General features: G+C 36.6%; 3 protein-coding genes across 5 annotated transcripts in view; 1 reads left to right on the top strand and 2 right to left on the bottom strand.

Annotated features, from left to right (window-relative positions):
* Positions 1 to 2,380: 2,380 nt before the first annotated feature.
* LOC106296587 (synaptonemal complex protein 1-like) lies at positions 2,381 to 8,002 on the bottom strand. 3 transcript variants are annotated; one of them, XM_013732749.1, is made up of 18 exons: positions 7,770 to 8,002; positions 7,621 to 7,670; positions 6,964 to 7,171; positions 6,761 to 6,886; positions 6,493 to 6,591; positions 5,466 to 6,142; positions 5,125 to 5,373; positions 4,915 to 5,043; positions 4,753 to 4,821; positions 4,567 to 4,677; positions 4,232 to 4,339; positions 4,043 to 4,153; positions 3,872 to 3,958; positions 3,681 to 3,782; positions 3,493 to 3,600; positions 3,338 to 3,421; positions 3,183 to 3,245; positions 2,381 to 2,717 (listed from the first exon to the last, which is right to left on the bottom strand). In XM_013732749.1, exons 1-18 carry the CDS (start codon positions 7,918 to 7,920, stop codon positions 2,613 to 2,615), a joined length of 2,637 nt encoding a protein of 878 aa, XP_013588203.1. In that variant the 5' UTR covers positions 7,921 to 8,002; the 3' UTR covers positions 2,381 to 2,612. The 3 variants fall into 3 exon arrangements, with proteins under 3 accessions (XP_013588203.1, XP_013588204.1, XP_013588205.1); XM_013732750.1 differs by having other exon boundaries at positions 7,557 to 7,670; positions 7,770 to 7,950; XM_013732751.1 differs by lacking the exons at positions 7,621 to 7,670; positions 7,770 to 8,002 and adding an exon at positions 7,347 to 7,533.
* Positions 8,003 to 10,581: 2,579 nt separating this feature from the next.
* Positions 10,582 to 12,901, top strand: LOC106300238 (probable mitochondrial adenine nucleotide transporter BTL2). Its single transcript, XM_013736340.1, has 4 exons — positions 10,582 to 10,995; positions 11,071 to 11,374; positions 12,123 to 12,590; positions 12,687 to 12,901. Exons 1-4 carry the CDS (start codon positions 10,640 to 10,642, stop codon positions 12,753 to 12,755), a joined length of 1,197 nt encoding a protein of 398 aa, XP_013591794.1. The 5' UTR covers positions 10,582 to 10,639; the 3' UTR covers positions 12,756 to 12,901.
* Positions 12,861 to 16,489, bottom strand: part of LOC106300237 (probable pectin methyltransferase QUA2) — a 4,504-nt gene continuing 875 nt past the window's right edge. Inside the window, exons 2-9 of the mRNA XM_013736338.1 lie at positions 15,609 to 16,309; positions 15,403 to 15,532; positions 15,080 to 15,320; positions 14,786 to 14,999; positions 14,532 to 14,707; positions 13,899 to 14,202; positions 13,682 to 13,823; positions 12,861 to 13,349 (exon numbers count right to left, since the gene is read on the bottom strand). Coding sequence (XP_013591792.1) covers positions 13,191 to 13,349; positions 13,682 to 13,823; positions 13,899 to 14,202; positions 14,532 to 14,707; positions 14,786 to 14,999; positions 15,080 to 15,320; positions 15,403 to 15,532; positions 15,609 to 16,297 — 2,055 coding nt within the window. The 5' untranslated portion in view covers positions 16,298 to 16,309 and the 3' untranslated portion in view covers positions 12,861 to 13,190. The remainder of the gene's footprint in view (positions 13,350 to 13,681; positions 13,824 to 13,898; positions 14,203 to 14,531; positions 14,708 to 14,785; positions 15,000 to 15,079; positions 15,321 to 15,402; positions 15,533 to 15,608; positions 16,310 to 16,489) is intronic.

The following is a 16,489-nucleotide window of genomic DNA, read 5'->3' as shown; positions in this document are numbered from 1 at the left end:
AGGCAAGATGATATAAAATTTTGTTTGTTAGAGATACAACGTAGAAGAAAGTGGAGATGATTTGATACTTTATACATGAGATGAAGAAAACAGTTTGAGAAGATATGAGTTAACGTGGGCAACTTTTTTTTGAGAAAAATTAGGAATATAGGTGGTTACAAATTTAAATTGCATAAAAATAAGAGATGAAAACAAATCAATTAATTTTTTAAAACTTTTCCACATGGCATTATTCTATTTGTCAGGCGACTTACGATTTAGTATATAATGAATACTTATATATATTAATTATTTTTAGATTTAATGTACATAAAAACATCCATAATATATATAATACTTTTAAGTGGGTTTAAATACTTGAAAATATATACAAATAGTCAAAAATAAATATCTAAAATAGTTAAAGTATACTCAAAACACCAAAAAACTTAAAATAATTATTGATTCTCTGTCCAAATATTTAAATCAAACCAATTTATATGTAATATATTATTATTTTTTTAGATTTTGGAAAATTTAGAGTATATAATGAATTTTAAAAAATTAAAATAGTTTAAATGGGTTATTCTAATCCAAATCGAACCCGCAAATATCTGAACCGAACCCAGACCGAAATTTAGAAATATCCGAATGGAGCTGAAATATTTGATCCCAAAAACCCGAAACCCAAACAGACACGTCCCAAACCCGAATGGGTACACGAACGCCCACCCTTAGTCACTATTATATATCATATATGTGTCATCATATAATTAATCGTATTTTATAAATACCATCATACTAGTAACCATATAATTAATAGTATTTTATACGTACCATCGTATAAGTAATCACATATATTATATTTTTTAAATTTTATGTGAAATATAAAAATCATACTTTAAGTTGGTGTTTGAAATTAAGCTTTGTATTGTATTTTTATTATATATATTTTTAAAAAATTATAATGGTGATTTGAAAATATTTTAGTAAAAATCAAATTTTAAATATATGTATATTTTTGAATAAATTTTTGATATAAATCAATTTTAAATTATTATTTTAATTTGAACTATGTATATCAAGTAACATAAGCCTATTACTTTTTAATATAACATAACGGACTTCCAATTTTTCTTAATAAGATAAGCTCATTACTTTTTTTTCTTAATATACTACTATCAATGTTTCCAAACAACATGGTTAATATTTTTATATTTTTTATCTATATTGTCAAACAAAAGCTTAAAGTACTTATACTTTAATAAGATAGATTTAACTTCAAAATTATTTGTAATTTATACTATGCTCCTTATATTTGTCATAATTAATATAAATCCATAAAACTTTTGTAGATAACTAGCACATATATAAAAATATTATAGTAATATTAATTAATAAAATTTTACACTAAATATAAAATTATAAATAGAAATACATAATTAAATATTAAACTACAAAAAAATAGCACATTATTACATAAAATTATTTTATTAATGCTCCATTAATTCGGTTATACAAAATTTGTTTGGACAATATTTTAGAAGTTCCGGAGAAAATGTACTAGACTATTAGTGTTGTTGTAATATTTAAATTTGTGTGATAATTATGTCTTCATGTATATATCTTCTTAAATTTTTTTATTAAGTTTCGTTTGTAATATTCTTGTTGTCTAATTCTACTTTTAAAATATTATAAATCTTATTTTGATTTTTTAAAAAAACTTTTATGTGTAAAATTTTAATTTATAAAAATAAATTTGAAATATTTAAAATATACAAAAGTTTTAAAGATTAAAACTATGAATGAGAAAATCCTTAAGAATCATAAATGTGATATACAATTAATTATAAGGACCAAGATGCAAATAAAAAGATGAAACTTCAAATTTAGAGTTTTGAGTAGTGAAACTTCTTAAAACTCTAAATTTGAAGTTTTAAAATTCTTTATTTTTAGAGCAAAAAATTCTATATTTGAAATTATAAAGTTTTTTTCAAAGTATGTTTACGAGTCACCTTTTTGGAGATGGCTCTTAGAATGGGAAACTAAACATTTATGGATACTGACTATAGCTATGTTCAAGGTATGTTATGCCAGAGCCCAGAGAGTGGAGTCACTATGGCTAATATCACCGGAGGATGAAGAAAGGCTTAATTATAAAGCTGTTATACACCAAGTTATTTGAATATGGTTCAGTAGCAGCTAGCCACGATGCTTCATATCAAACGTATGGACTAGAGAATATGACAGGATGTGGTTAACTTAAAAAAGCTGAAACATATCGTAAAGCTAATATGATCAGACACAGATTCAGGTGGAGGGAATGTTTTACCACAAAGACTCGTGAACCAGAGAAGCTATATACTGTTAAACAGGTGGGGAACAAGACCACGATGCAACCTGACATTATAAACATCAGACGGAGATGTATTTCTGTAAGACTGTAACTAGTAGTAGTAAACAAGTTCTTCAACCATACTAGTTACTCCCCCAATTAACAAATGAGAAACTCGATGCAATAGGAAACGTCGGTAATCACAAGGTGTGACCAACATTTATTTATCGAATGGTGTAGCAAAGAGCTTAAGAGTGCGGAAAACAGTTTTAGGATCCGAGCTTAGCTTAGATTCAAATCAGTCAAACGCATAAGGATCATCAGCATAAGGATTGAGGGAGCCTTCTGAAAAAAGATCTCCTAGGTTTGCAGACTGTGGTGGATGACTCCTTATGGCTGCCACCTGTACATGTGGAAAACATTCTCTGTGTTAATACACCACAGATGTGATCACATCAAACATTTACCATACTTTTTCATGTTTTGAGTTATATATATGAGAAAAAGACAAAAATAGCACTAAATGTCATTTTAGTTTTTGAGTGCTATTTTTGTGATATAAACTTAGAAATGTGCTATTTTGGTCATTTTAGTTTTTGAGTGCTATTTTTGTGATATAAACTTAGAAATGTGCTATTTTGGTCATTTTAGTTTTTGAGTGCTATTTTTGTGATATAAACTTAGAAATGTGCTATTTTGGTCATTTTAGTTTTTGAGTGCTATTTTTGTGATATAAACTTAGAAATGTGCTATTTTGGAGATTTGCCCTATATATATATATATATATATAACTAATTCTGCTTCACCACTAGTTTACTTGGGCGAGATTTATACATTCCAAATATTTAGCAAGCTTCAGTGGATCTACCTTAGCGATACTTCTGGGGGTCTTGGCTTTGGGTGTAATCCGTGTAGATCTCCTCCTTGGCTCCTGTAGCCATAAGAAAATATGAATCCCAACTCAGTTGTTGAACATATCTGAATATTTAAGATGAACCAGGGTTAATGGGCAGAATAGGTTACCTCAAACATTACTGTGCCTCCTGTTTTCATTCGTTTTGTGGTCCTCCCATCGTTCGTTTCAGTTTCATATTCACGACGAGCCACCTGCCAAGTTAAATCCACAACAAATGGTGACGTCACGAGCACATGTAATGCATAGCTATCAAGTGTTTTACCTTGCTATGATGCTTTTGACTGCTCATTAAGCTTCTCGTATTTGCATTTTCAACTTTTTTCGACATCTTTGTCACAGGTGTTTCTGCTGCCTTTACAAAAGGTGAATCCTGCATTTTCATCCATGAGAATGTTATGTATATTTACATGTGCAGACTTTGACAAAGCAGAAACAATTATATTTTTCTACCTGTTCGTCGCCATCCTGCATCACTGTTGCATGCTTGCTTCTCTTGCTAGCAGGACGAGCAGGACGAGGAGCTCTCACTTTGACAGATGAAACAGAGTATTCCTACAGAATGATCAAGTTATCAAAGCCAATATGTGTTAAGTGATAGCTAAAGTATTCTTTTAGTTTATCAAAATGATTGTTGGGCTAACCTTCCTAGAGTTCAGTTCTTGCTCTTCAGGATCTTTGTCACTCATAACCCTCCATTGCATTTGCAACAAAGCTCTTTGCCTCTCTTCCTGCAACGATAACTCGTTTTAAGTCATCAGGTTTTAAACCTTTAACACGTGAAACTTTTATAATAAATCTTGATAGACACGAACTTTTGATCTTTGAAGATCTAATTCATCTTGCAACTTCTTGCATTCATCTTCATACTGACACTTGAATGCTTTCAACTGAACATCATGCTCGTTCCTGAGTGTTGTTATCCTCTGGATAAAGATAAAAAACCATATGAATACTAGAGGATTCATATCCTAATATAACTATTAAATTGTGTCTATTGGTACCTCTGTTAATTCAGTTTCAGCCTGAATCTGAGCTTGTCTCAGCTCCTCATCGTGCTTAGCTTTGAGATTGAACTCCCTAGTTTCGTGTTCCTTCTGAATTGAGAGTGTCTGCAAAACATGCAGTTTAATCAGGCTACTAGTTACCCTGCTCAGCTATAACGTCTAGACAGAAAAGACAGAGAAAGGGGACTTTGATTCAGATATCTGCATCTACTACTACTAAACCTATGATTTTTAGGGGTTAAAGTCGTAGAAATTTCCTTCTAACACATGTATAAGCTTATTCACGATTGGTGATGTTCAGAAACATTAAGTTTAAGTGGAGATTACTATACCAGAGAAGCATGATCCTCTTGAATGGCTAGCAATTGCTGCTTTGATTCGGCTTTACAATCTGAAAGTTCTTTGTCATATTTAGTGGATAATTCTTTGATAACCTTCTCAACCTGAAATCAGGACCAAGAACATGACAGAACCATTATCAAATAATTGTTCGGACGATTGAGACTGTCAGCATATACCTTTTCCTTTTCTCCATTAATAATCTCCTGTTTCTCCTCATCATATTTCCTCTGGATTTCATTAATGGCCTAAAAATCATATACGTCAAATGTTTGGGTGTGTTATATTTAGATTTTGCATACTATTCGAGCATTTATAAGGAGAAAGTGATCCAGATATACCTGGTCATTCCTCTGAGATAACTCCTTCAAGTGCCTTGATAATTCCAACTGTTTATTTTCCAGCATAAGAGCATATTGCTTCTTCGCTTCTACAAGCTTAGTTTCAACAGCTGCTAGTAGCTCCTTGTCCTGCGATGGAGTTCATATATGATGAGTACTAAAAGGTGGATAATACTCATAAAGCCTTGTCCAAGATCTATCTTGTCAAACCTCTGTGGTTTTCTGGTCCCGCTTCTTCTCATTTTCCTTGCATTGATGGATAAGAAGTTCTTTCTCTTCAATAACGCTTTGGAGCTGGTTCACCTCTTCTGACAATGAATCGACACGCAGCTGATTGCTCTGGCTCTCTTTCTGCAAAATTTCCATTTCTTCAGCCTTTCTCTGTGCATCAGCCTGAATCTTCTCATAATTCTCTTTACTTTCAAGCTCTGATGATGAAAGCTTTAGCATCAATTCTTGCTGCGAGATGTATGAACAGATTCAGTATCCCAACTATGCATTGATGATTTTGATAGAGATATGTACAAAGTGATGAACATATATATATCTACCGTCTTATTCTCTGAGGCCCTCAGATTTTCAGACAATGCTTCGAATTCCTCTTTCAGCTTTGCAATCACTGCTTCTGACTCATCATTTGTTGAAACTAGACATTTTGCTTCAGACTCTAGTTTTTCAATTGTCTGCCTTGCGGAGCAGCGTTCCTCGGCAAGTTGGGAGACCAATGACTCTTTAGCTTTCTTCAGTTCCTCTCTTTGTTCATATAACTCATTACCTGATGATTGCAGAGCTTCTTTCTGGAAGGTTACACTCAATAACTCTCCTTGGAGTTGATTGAATAACGTTTGAGCATGATCAGAGGCAAGATCTCTATCCTTTTGGAGCAACATAAGGTGAGTGCCATATAAAGCATTTAGCTTATCAAAGTTTTTCATGAACACCAAGTTCTTTTTGTCCAATTCACCCAACTCAGTTGCCAAAGAGTGGATAAAGCCCTCGAGCTTCTTGACCTCCTGGCCTGAGTTAATCAGTTTCTCAGATAGATTATCCGCACTCAGCTGAATATCCATCTTCTCTTGTTCCAAATTCTCCTTGACGCCAACAAGGTATTTGGCCTCATCTTCTTTTGAGGTTAACTCCAGCCGCAGCTTCTCAATTTGGAAGTTTATATTCTCAATGTTGACTTTTGCTTCAGCTATAGCTGCTTCAGAATTTGCTATCGTAGCATCTGCCATTAAGACGGGAAATTAAGTAGATTTCAGTCAAATACCAATACAATCATATAGGTATAACACGGACCAAAAAAGAGTATTTTTGTTATAAGTTGATATACCAGTTAAGACTCCATACATAAAGAAACTTTATAGAGCAAAAATGTGCGTTCCTTTGAATAATAACCTGTATGCAAGCGAAGAACTGGCTATCTTTTTCCATCTAAAAAGTGAATACCCTTCAGAAACACTGAATTTTAAACACATTTGGTGCGTGGGTACATGCTTAAGCTATTAAATCAGATAAACATGTGGCCTAGTGCATGTAAGGAATGACAGTATGAATCTATCAGATTAAGAAATTTACCTTTCACCTTTAAGAGACTGGCAGTTCTACACTGTTCACTAAGATAAGAGTTTTCTTTCTCTTCTTTCTCGAATCGTAGCTCCTCTAGTTCCTTCTCACCTGCATGGTTAACTTATTAAATGTAACTAAAGTGTCTAACAATATCCAACAAAAGAACAACACAGAAATATTGATAAACCATATTGAAGCAATTCAATCACTTTCAAATCAAAGGCTTTCCTATGAAAGAGAAAAAACAAAAAATGCCTGAGACAAACTAACAACTTACGGCTTTTGATGTTTTCTTCAGCGGAACTCAGTCTCACAGAGAGATCTTGCATTTGCTGCTTTAAAGAGTCAATTGTTTCCGCACTAGTGGAGAATTTGGACTCAAAGAACTCCTTATCCTTCTCAGCTGAGGAAATTTAGGAAACAGATAAGGCAACATTACACCATAAGTAATTAAAGGACCAATGTGCTTCTACTATATACCTTCTTGAACCTGAGAAGCCAAGTGCTGCAGAGTCTCAGTAAGTTGATCACAGAGAGTCTTGGTTGAAGAAAACTTGGACTCCATCCCTGTCCAAAGCTTTTCATCCTCCTTTTGCATCACCCTGAGCTTAGCATTCTCGTTGAAAGCGCTCTGCAGCTTTTCCTCTAAAGCAAGTATATGATCCTTGGATTTTTTCAGCTTAGAGTTCTGCATCATGGGAAGAACTTCTGATCAAATGCACTTCTAGCTATATATCAGAGAATAACTTAACAATAACTCGAACAATATGTTCCCATCCGATAATCAAACACTCGCAAAACTGAGCAGAGATCCGATAGAACGTCAAGGAGAAACACAATCCTAGCAACACCACCATACATACCTCTTAACCACATGGATCAAACTTAAGCCTGTACAGATTCGACTGGAGGAAGCACAATCCTAGGCTAGCAACAACACCATACATACCTCTTAAGCACATCGATCAAACTTAAGTTTGTATAGAAGGAAACGGGATAAGCAATCGGAATACTAAGCAGAGATTCCAAATCGAAGAAGCACAATCCTAGGCTAGCAACAACACCATACATACCTTTCAAGCACATCGATCAAACTTAAGTTTGTATAGAAGGAAACGGGATAAGCAATCGAAATACCGCCAATTCGAGATCGGATTTCATAGAAGCCTGTTCCTTCACCAGTTTCTCTGGAAAATAGAAGCGAAGATCATCAGAACAGTGCAATTTCAGAAACTATCGGAGCGAAATTATCAAAGCGAAGCGAAACGAAACAACAGAAAGCAAACCTGCAGTGAACTTAAGATTCGAGAAGTTTCCGGAAGAGACGGAATCGTGAGGTTGACGCGAGGAGAAGGAGGATAGATTCTTCGCGGATCCAGCCGCCATCGATCGAATCTGATCCAAGCTCTTCATCGCCGGAAACCCTATCTTCTGCATTTTCGAGAGTTCACGAACAAAAATCGCAACTGTTTCTATTTTCCCGCGCTCTCTCCTCTCTCTCTCCCTCGAGTATGTGAGAGATGATTAATGGACGATGACGTTGGCGGTAGAGCCGTCCGGTATTTAAATCGTCAGAACCGAGTCAGCCCGGCATAAGGCTAAATGAAATGTGCTGACGTCAGCAAACCGCGTGATTAAAGAGGAGCCAGGGTTTGGAATTATTGTACAATTAGTACAAATACAAACGTTTCATGAAATTACACAATTAATACGAAATTACATAATTTCCATAGATTTAGCATTTCTATCATTGATTTCTTATTTTATTACAAATTATAAAAATTATAATTTTCTACTACTAGTAATTTATTTATTTTATAAAATGCATATTCATAATTATATTTACATCTTACTAAATTATTTTATGAAAATTCATATATAACAGTTGTTTAGGAATTGTCAACGAGGTGAGTTGAGTGTGGTTCCATCCTTCAGACATAACCGAAGTCTGGAAGAAACTCTGAACATCCTTTATCATTTTAGGACCCACAATGTGCTAGTACTTTTGGTAAAATAGACCGGTCAAGCCATCTTCACCGGGTGCACTGCTCCCTTTCACACCAAAAGCGGCAACTCTGATCTCATCAGTAGATACAGGCTTCGTCATCATCTCATTCATACTTGGTGTTACTTTGGCTTGAAAACCTTCAAAAAGAGGTTCCATATCCGAGGGATTAGAGCTCATGAATAAATCCCTATAGAATTCCACTGCAATGTTACCCTTGGAACCTTCTGAATAGTTTTCATTCCCAAGGATGTCTTTCAGCATTAGCACCTTGTTTCGCATCCATTTCCTTCTCACCACATTGTGGAAATAAGCTGTGTTTAAATCGCCATCTTTGAGCCATTCAACTCTGCTTCTTTGCTTCCAGAAGCTCTCTTCCTCATTGAGTGATACCGCCAAATCATACTTCATTTTCCGCATGTGGTTGTAGTTCGGGAACTGTTTTGCAATTTTCTGCTTCCAAAGACTGCTTAAGTCTCTCAATTCTAGTTTTAGAATTCAGATGTTCTACCCGTTTGAGCTTTGATAGCTCAGTTCTACACCTTGCGATCCTGTCAAGTAGGCTTGGATCATCGCAGGGACCATTCCCGAGCCAAGCTTTGGCTATAGCTTCCTCAACACCCCTCTTCCCAATCAACCTCTTATCAAAGAAAAACCGGCCTCTATTCTTTTCTTCAATTTCCAGAGCAAACTCTAAACGGATTGGTCTATGGTCAGAGGCTCTCATGTCCATATACTCTGTTTTAGAGCGAGGAAATAGGCGAAACCAAGCATCGTTCCCAAAGCTCATGTCAAGACGACATTGCACCCATACTTGATCTCTCTTCCCAGCCCGGGATAGTAGATTCCCATGGCTGATATGTTCCTTGATCTTACATGCTTCAACCATATTACGGAAGTCCCAAAAAGTCGATTCAGACCTTACAGTTCCTCCGAGCTTTTCACCATTGTGCATCAATTCATTGAAATCTCCGATAAGGCACCAAGCTGCATCGCGCTGAATACCAATGCTTATCAACTTGTCCCAAACCAGATTTCTTCTACCAGTAACCAGATTTCCATAAACGCAGGTAAGGAAAAACTTCATAGATCCAAGTGTGATTTTCAAATCAATGATCCTATTATCACACGACAGGACTTCCACCACATAACTACTCTTCCACATTACAGCTAATCCCCCGCTCAAACCAATAGGATCAACCGTAACACACTCATCATAACCCAAACTTGTCTTCAAATGCTCTACGTAACTTTTTTTTTGCTTAGTCTCCATAAGAAACAAAAGGTCAGGAAAATACACCCGACGCATCTCCCCCAACCGTTGAACTGTCTCAGAGCTTCCTGCTCCTTGACAGTTCCAGCTCAGAACGCTCATTGGGATGGCAGCGGTTTCAAATCGGAAGCCACCGTATTGTTTTGGGTTTTGGTAGATTTGTTTGCAGATGAATTCGTAGGGTTGTCTGCCTTCCTTTTCCCTGTCGAGTCGGAGGAGAGAGAGATGTTGCAGTATCCTCCACCGGGAGACTGTTCAGTTTCGTATTAGCTTTGGTTCTTCTTACCCAAGCATATTCACCATGCTGAAAAAGTTTAATATTTTTTTATTAATTTCTATAGTTAATAATAAATTAAATTTTGAAAGAGTAACTCAAATGTTTAAATATTAATAAATATTTAATTAATTCATATAAAAATATAAAAAAATTCAATTCTTTTTTATAAATTATTCACCATTAATTCATATTTTCACTTTTTTCTTTGGTGCCACACATAAACTTTTTATTTACACTTTGTTAAATATGTTTCAAAACATTTTTATTGATTAAATAACTGATGACTATATTTTTAAATTTGAAATCAGTTTTTAATACAAAATATTAATTAATTTTAATTAAACTACTTTATCAAAAGGGTTTTCACAGTAGATTTACCGTTGATATTGAAATTCATTTTTGTTTAACTATAGAAAACTTTGAATTTTGAATTCACTATTGATTGCTATCTTTACATTATTTTTCCATTTGGTGCTATAACAAATTAAATCAACCACTTCGACCCATGAACGGTCTGACCGGTCCTAAACCACTCAATTGACCGGTCCGCAACTCAGCTCTCCTCTACAAATCCTAAAGAATATTCTTCTTCATTATCCAAATGCCAGGACTCAACATCTTACCTCACGATCCCTCGTCTCCCTCCAGCTCCAGCGACCTATCCAATGAAGCTTTCTTCATCACAGGAGGTTTGTTTCTCGAACCACCAGACCTCTCGTCTCCCTTCTTCCGCTCCATCTCCTCCAAATGCATTTGCCCAGACTCAAAGCCTCTGCATTTCACCGGTCACCGGAGAAACCAAACCCGTCTCCGTTCCGACAAGAACTTGCTTTTCCTGTCCGTAAGCTTGAGTAAAGACGAAAAAACAGTTTCTAATGGAGCGAGGAGGAGGAGAAGCGGGACCATGAACACACGGAAGCATCTCTGGGCTGGTGCTGTAGCTGCCATGGTTTCAAAGTATGCATCTTTCGATTAGTACACATTACAATTTGTCTTTACTTTTCACTGATATCTTGTTGTTGTTGATGTCAGAACTTTCTTAGCCCCACTTGAGAGGCTAAAGCTTGAGTACACAGTTCGCGGTGAACAGAGGAACTTATTGGTGGTGGCTAAGACGATTGCGACCACGCAAGGCTTCAGAGGGTTCTGGAAAGGCAACTTGCTGAATGTTCTCAGGACGGCTCCTTTCAAAGCCGTCAACTTTTGTGCCTACGATATGTACAGAAAGCAGTTGCTTAGACTCGCTGGGAACGATGAAGCTACTAACTTTGAGAGGTTTGTTGCTGGTGCTGCTGCTGGGATCACTGCTACTGTTCTCTGCTTGCCTCTTGACACTGTAGGTTCTTACTTCTTTTTAGATCAAATATGAGACTTTAGCAGTAACAGTAAGAACATGCATGTGGGAAACATTATGGCTGCAGTGTGTTCTTCTACTGCGTAGATAGGAACCAAACTAGAGCCACTTGACACTGTAGGTTCTTACTTCGTTTGACCATTTTTAGATCAAAGATTAGACGTTTGTGTGTTTAGAGTGACATAAAGGTCAAGCATTACTGCCTTTTTTTAGAGCAAAACAAGGGTCAGGACAATAAGATCATGCACATGACTGGTCCTGAACATAGTGAAATGAAACATTCGTCTCATGTCCGAAAATTGTAGTGGTTAGTTAATGTATACTCCCTCCGATCCCAAAACTAGGATTTTCTAGAGTTACTTTTTGTTCCAAAATAATAGATTTTCTATAATTTTAAGGTACTTTTAGTAGTTAATGTTGATAAGTTTATACTTTCAAGAAACATTAATTGAAAATATTTGAATTGATTAAATACTATTGGTTGATAGTTATTGGAAAATATATAGTGAAATAAACAATAAATTTAATTGTAAACATTTATTATATACTCTATAAAATCTTTCTTTCTGAAAAAGAGGGAATATCTATCACTCGCCCACAAATTGATTACTGAAAAAAAAATATGTATTGATTATTTAGTAATTTTTTTTAAGTCTTATAAATCTCAGGACTGGCTCTGAACATGTATGTGGGAACATTTTGATTGAAATGTGTTCTTTTTACTGCTTAGATACGAACCAAACTAGTGGCTCGGGGTGGAGAAGCCTTAGGAGGGATCGCAGGAGCGTTCAAGTATATGATCCAAACCGAAGGATTGTTGTCTCTCTACAAGGGTCTAGTCCCATCGATAGCAAGCATGGCTCTGTCCGGTGCAGTTTTCTACGGCGTTTACGACATCCTTAAGTCATCTTATCTGCATACACCGGAAGGCCGGAAAAGACTGAAAGACATGAAGCAGCAGGGGCAAGAACTCAATGCTCTGGACAAGCTTGAGCTAGGACCTATTAGAACTCTTCTGTACGGTGCTGTAGCAGGTGCTTGTACTGAAGTAGCTACGTATCCTTTTGAAGTAGTGAGACGACAGCTTCAGATGCAGATTGGTAGAGACAAGTTGAATGCTTTGGCTATGGGGATTAATATTATTGAAAGAGGAGGGATCCCTGCTTTATACGCTGGGCTATTACCTAGCTTGCTTCAGGTTTGCAAAATAGTTCATACCGCATTATTACCAAAGTCAACGTGCATTTTCTAAAGCTTGATATGTTATTGTTGTTACTTTGTTTCATGTCTCCAGGTCTTGCCTTCTGCTGCAATAAGTTACTTTGTCTACGAGTGTATGAAGATAGTGCTTAAAGTAGAATGACAAGAAGATAATAGATTCCAAGAGCATTCATGCATCAACACAATGCAATGATAGTTTTGTTCTACTTTTGATCCTTTGAAATTGCTAAAAGATATTGAAAATGAAAATACAACTTCAACTTATTTGATAAACATCATCTTCTTCACAAATGTGGATCATATTCTTTTCACTGTATATAAATAATAAGTATTTTTAAAAATAGTAAACCTCAAAAGTAAAAATAAATCTAGATTCTGTAAAATGGGAACTCATGAAACCAGATAAAGTTACTTCACCGGCGGTCTTGCGTCCCCCCGGCGAGATATATATATATCATCTTCTTACTCCCTTTCTTCTTCCCCGTATAGCCACCACAGTTCAATGATGTGAGACTTGGAACAAAAATAAAATTAAAAAAGTAGACAAAACCTGTGTCTATGTCCTCCTTGTTCTTGATCAGATTGATTGTCTCTTGGTGATTGGTTTTTGGCAGACGAGAAGTCTCTGTTCACTGCTGCTTTCAACCTCTATGACTCTAGCTTCCCACTTCAACTGCGTTGTCAAAGCTCTGGCTGCTTCCACCAGCTGCGCCGTGTCTCGGATTATCACCCATCCCTGCACCCAAGTTTTGCTTTATTGTATGTATAGCTCCAAAAACAAATAACATTTCCAAAGTTTTGTTTTATTGTATAGCAATAAAACGATATTTTGTTCAAAAATAATACACAAAGGGAATACATTCACAAAAATAGCATTTATTAAAAGTTAAAAAAATATTTTTTATATAATATTTGGATTTAGGGGTTATTGATTAGAGTTTACTATTTAGTATTTAGGGATGGGTGGGATTACGGGTGCTATTTTGGAGATTTTTTTACTTTGGGTGCCATTTTTATGATAAACTTTAAAAATGTGCTATTCTTTTGAGAGTAAAGAAATGTGTGTACCTCTGGACGAAGTAATCTATCAATCTCTGTGAATATTTGCATAAACGAGCATGAGCTCCGGAGCTTGCTTGTCTGAAGAGTCAAAAGATTGTCTGCGTGGACAAGATCGTATGTTCTCGGATAAGACGGGAATGCTTCACACCTGAAAGTTATTACAAAAACAACGCTGAGAAACTGATTCCGTAGTGTTAATGAGAATCTAACAGTAGACTCTCACCAGTCGTGCAAAACTCCGACAAAGCCACGGTCAAGGATCATTGGGAGGTGGTTTGGTCCAGCTGTAGGGACAACATTCATGACCCATACTGATTTCTTTGCTTCCAACAAGGCGGAGTTGAGGCCACCGTATTGAGCATTCATGTCCAAAACGTTTCTTAGCATGTTGTAAGGGGGTGATGGGTCTTCGTCGCCGGGTCTCTTGGGGTGATCAGAGAATATCAGAGGAGACAAGAGTGACCAGTATTCTCTTACATTTACTTTCCAGTTCTCAGCATCTTCTCCAACCACCTCCTGGTGAAGACCTATAATCAAACCACCCCCAGGAATCAAAATAAGAACCACACAAGCTACAGAAAAATATGAACTCTTAAGGCAACTGTAATTAAGAGAACTTCCATTGCAAGGATGAGGAAGGGGTTCTCAACAAAATATAAAATAGAAAATAATGGTTAAATGTTGAGAGAGTATCTCAAAACTTGAGAACTCCTTCCACTAGTGTCTCAAATATTTTGGAAGAGGTAATTTATAGTGTTTATTAATTTATCGAATATTAGTTTATAAAAGTTTCTACTGTATGAGGGAGAGGTTCTCAACAAAACATAAAATAATTAAAATATTAAGAGAGACTAACCATAGAGTGAAAGTTCAGTCTTGTTCATGTTAGACCGGCTAGGCCATCTTGTCCTGCCTTCAATGGGAATCCACCTACGGCTACGTGTTCCACCAAGACACATCTGAAGCGGTCTGTAATAAGGAGACTCGACGTCGTGTCCTTTGGAACACACAGAAGGACCAACCCCAGGCTTCCTGTTTATACAACATCTTAATGTAAGAAGACTTGATAAATATGTAGTTCATATAAGGGATGGTGTGTGTTTCACTGACCGTGCACTGTAACATTTGGTTTTGATTGTCTTTTTCCAGACAACTGTCTTGTCTTGCTGAGACAAAAGAGTCCAACAGATGCTTTCAGCAAAATCATGAACAAAGTTCCATCTTTTAAGATCCTCTTTGTTACGAGCATTTGTGAGGGGCGATGTCCACACAAAATAGCCTCCTGGCTTCAGAACTCTATCGACTTCTACAAGGAGAAGCCCATCTGTACACAGAGGAATTCAAACTTACATCAAGGCCAGGTCCTCCAAGGAAAATGGGAATAAAATCATTCTGAAGTGTTACCTTTCTGGTCCCAATCAATACCACACGTTGAGCAATGCAACATATCAAAGGAAAGAGAAGGATATGGCAATTGCTTTGATACAAAAGAAGCAATCATCGCAGGTAAGCCCCTCTCAAGTGTTAGCTGGACTTGGCTACCTGACGCTTCATAGTTTGCTATGCACATGGTTAAAAGCTGTTTTGAGAGTAGATGTGCCCCAAAGCTACCATAACCACATCCAATATCCAATATAGTTCTCACCTGAAACAAAACCAAGAATAAAAATACCATATAAGAATCTGAGCTGAGAGGGATAATAAAAGATGAGAGTATGTTGACTTACACCAGCTTCAATGAAGTTATCATTCTTAATCCCAATCATTTGAGCAATCTGATGGGAATAATCTTCAACCTCATCAAACATAGGAGACGCAGAACGAAAAGATATCTGATCATCATCCATCATCATCATCCTGTAAAAAAACAAAACCCAAAGCTTTAGCAATTAAACCAATCAAATCAACTATATCAACAATGCATCATCATCACCTCTTGTTGATACTACCAGAAGTCAAGACTTCATCAGCAGTAATCTTAACATTACGAAACCAGATAACATCTTTACCCGTCGGCCACCTAAGAGGAACCTTATAATCCACAGGCGGCAAAACCAAACACTCCTGTTTCGAACCAGACCCACAAAACCGATCGTTTTCATCACCGTTGGTGTAACCCATCTCAAGACTCTCAGAGACATTAAAGCAAGGAACATAGTTCTCAGCTTCTACATCACAATACTCCAACTCTTTCCACCTGCTGGGACCAATAGAGATCTCCCCAATATCCAATAAATCCGAAACGAGCTGCTCCTGCAACCTCCTGTAGTTATGATACACATGACCACCTCTCGGTGACGCCGAGATCGAAAGCGTCCACCAGAAGGAACCGGCTAAGGCGAGAACAACGATGAGAACCAAACTGATCTTGAGAAAGAGGAGAACCAATCTGTGCCTGCTCCTCGGATCACTGCCGTTGTCGCCGGTTTTGGAAGGGGATTGAGTATTGTTGGTGAAGAGGAAAGCGAAAGGAAACCGTAAGGTTAAGCTGCTGCTGTCTGTTGTAGAACGGCCTCTGATCAAGTCTGTTTTGTCTTTCATTTGAGAGTCTCGTAGATCGTCAGCGCTGTCGGAAACTCGTACTCCTCCTGAGATGCCACGTTGCAGTGGCATCGAAGACATGTTGAAAGATCACTGTTATAACGAAAAGTAAAACTCTAATCAGATGAAACTAGAAGAGATTCGGACAAAGCTAATCGATCTGATGATGGAAACTAATGTTTCTGTCTGAAAATTACTGAAACTGTAAGCAATAATAAAGATTCGGATCTCTGCCTGCCGCTCGAATTAAGCATCCGCAGATCCATGAATTCT

Source organism: Brassica oleracea, chromosome C6 (assembly GCF_000695525.1).
Source record: "Brassica oleracea var. oleracea cultivar TO1000 chromosome C6, BOL, whole genome shotgun sequence".
In the NCBI taxonomy this organism is placed as follows: Eukaryota; Viridiplantae; Streptophyta; class Magnoliopsida; order Brassicales; family Brassicaceae; genus Brassica; species Brassica oleracea.
Note: the sequence above shows the minus strand (reverse complement) of the source record. Positions and strands in the feature narration are given on the sequence as shown.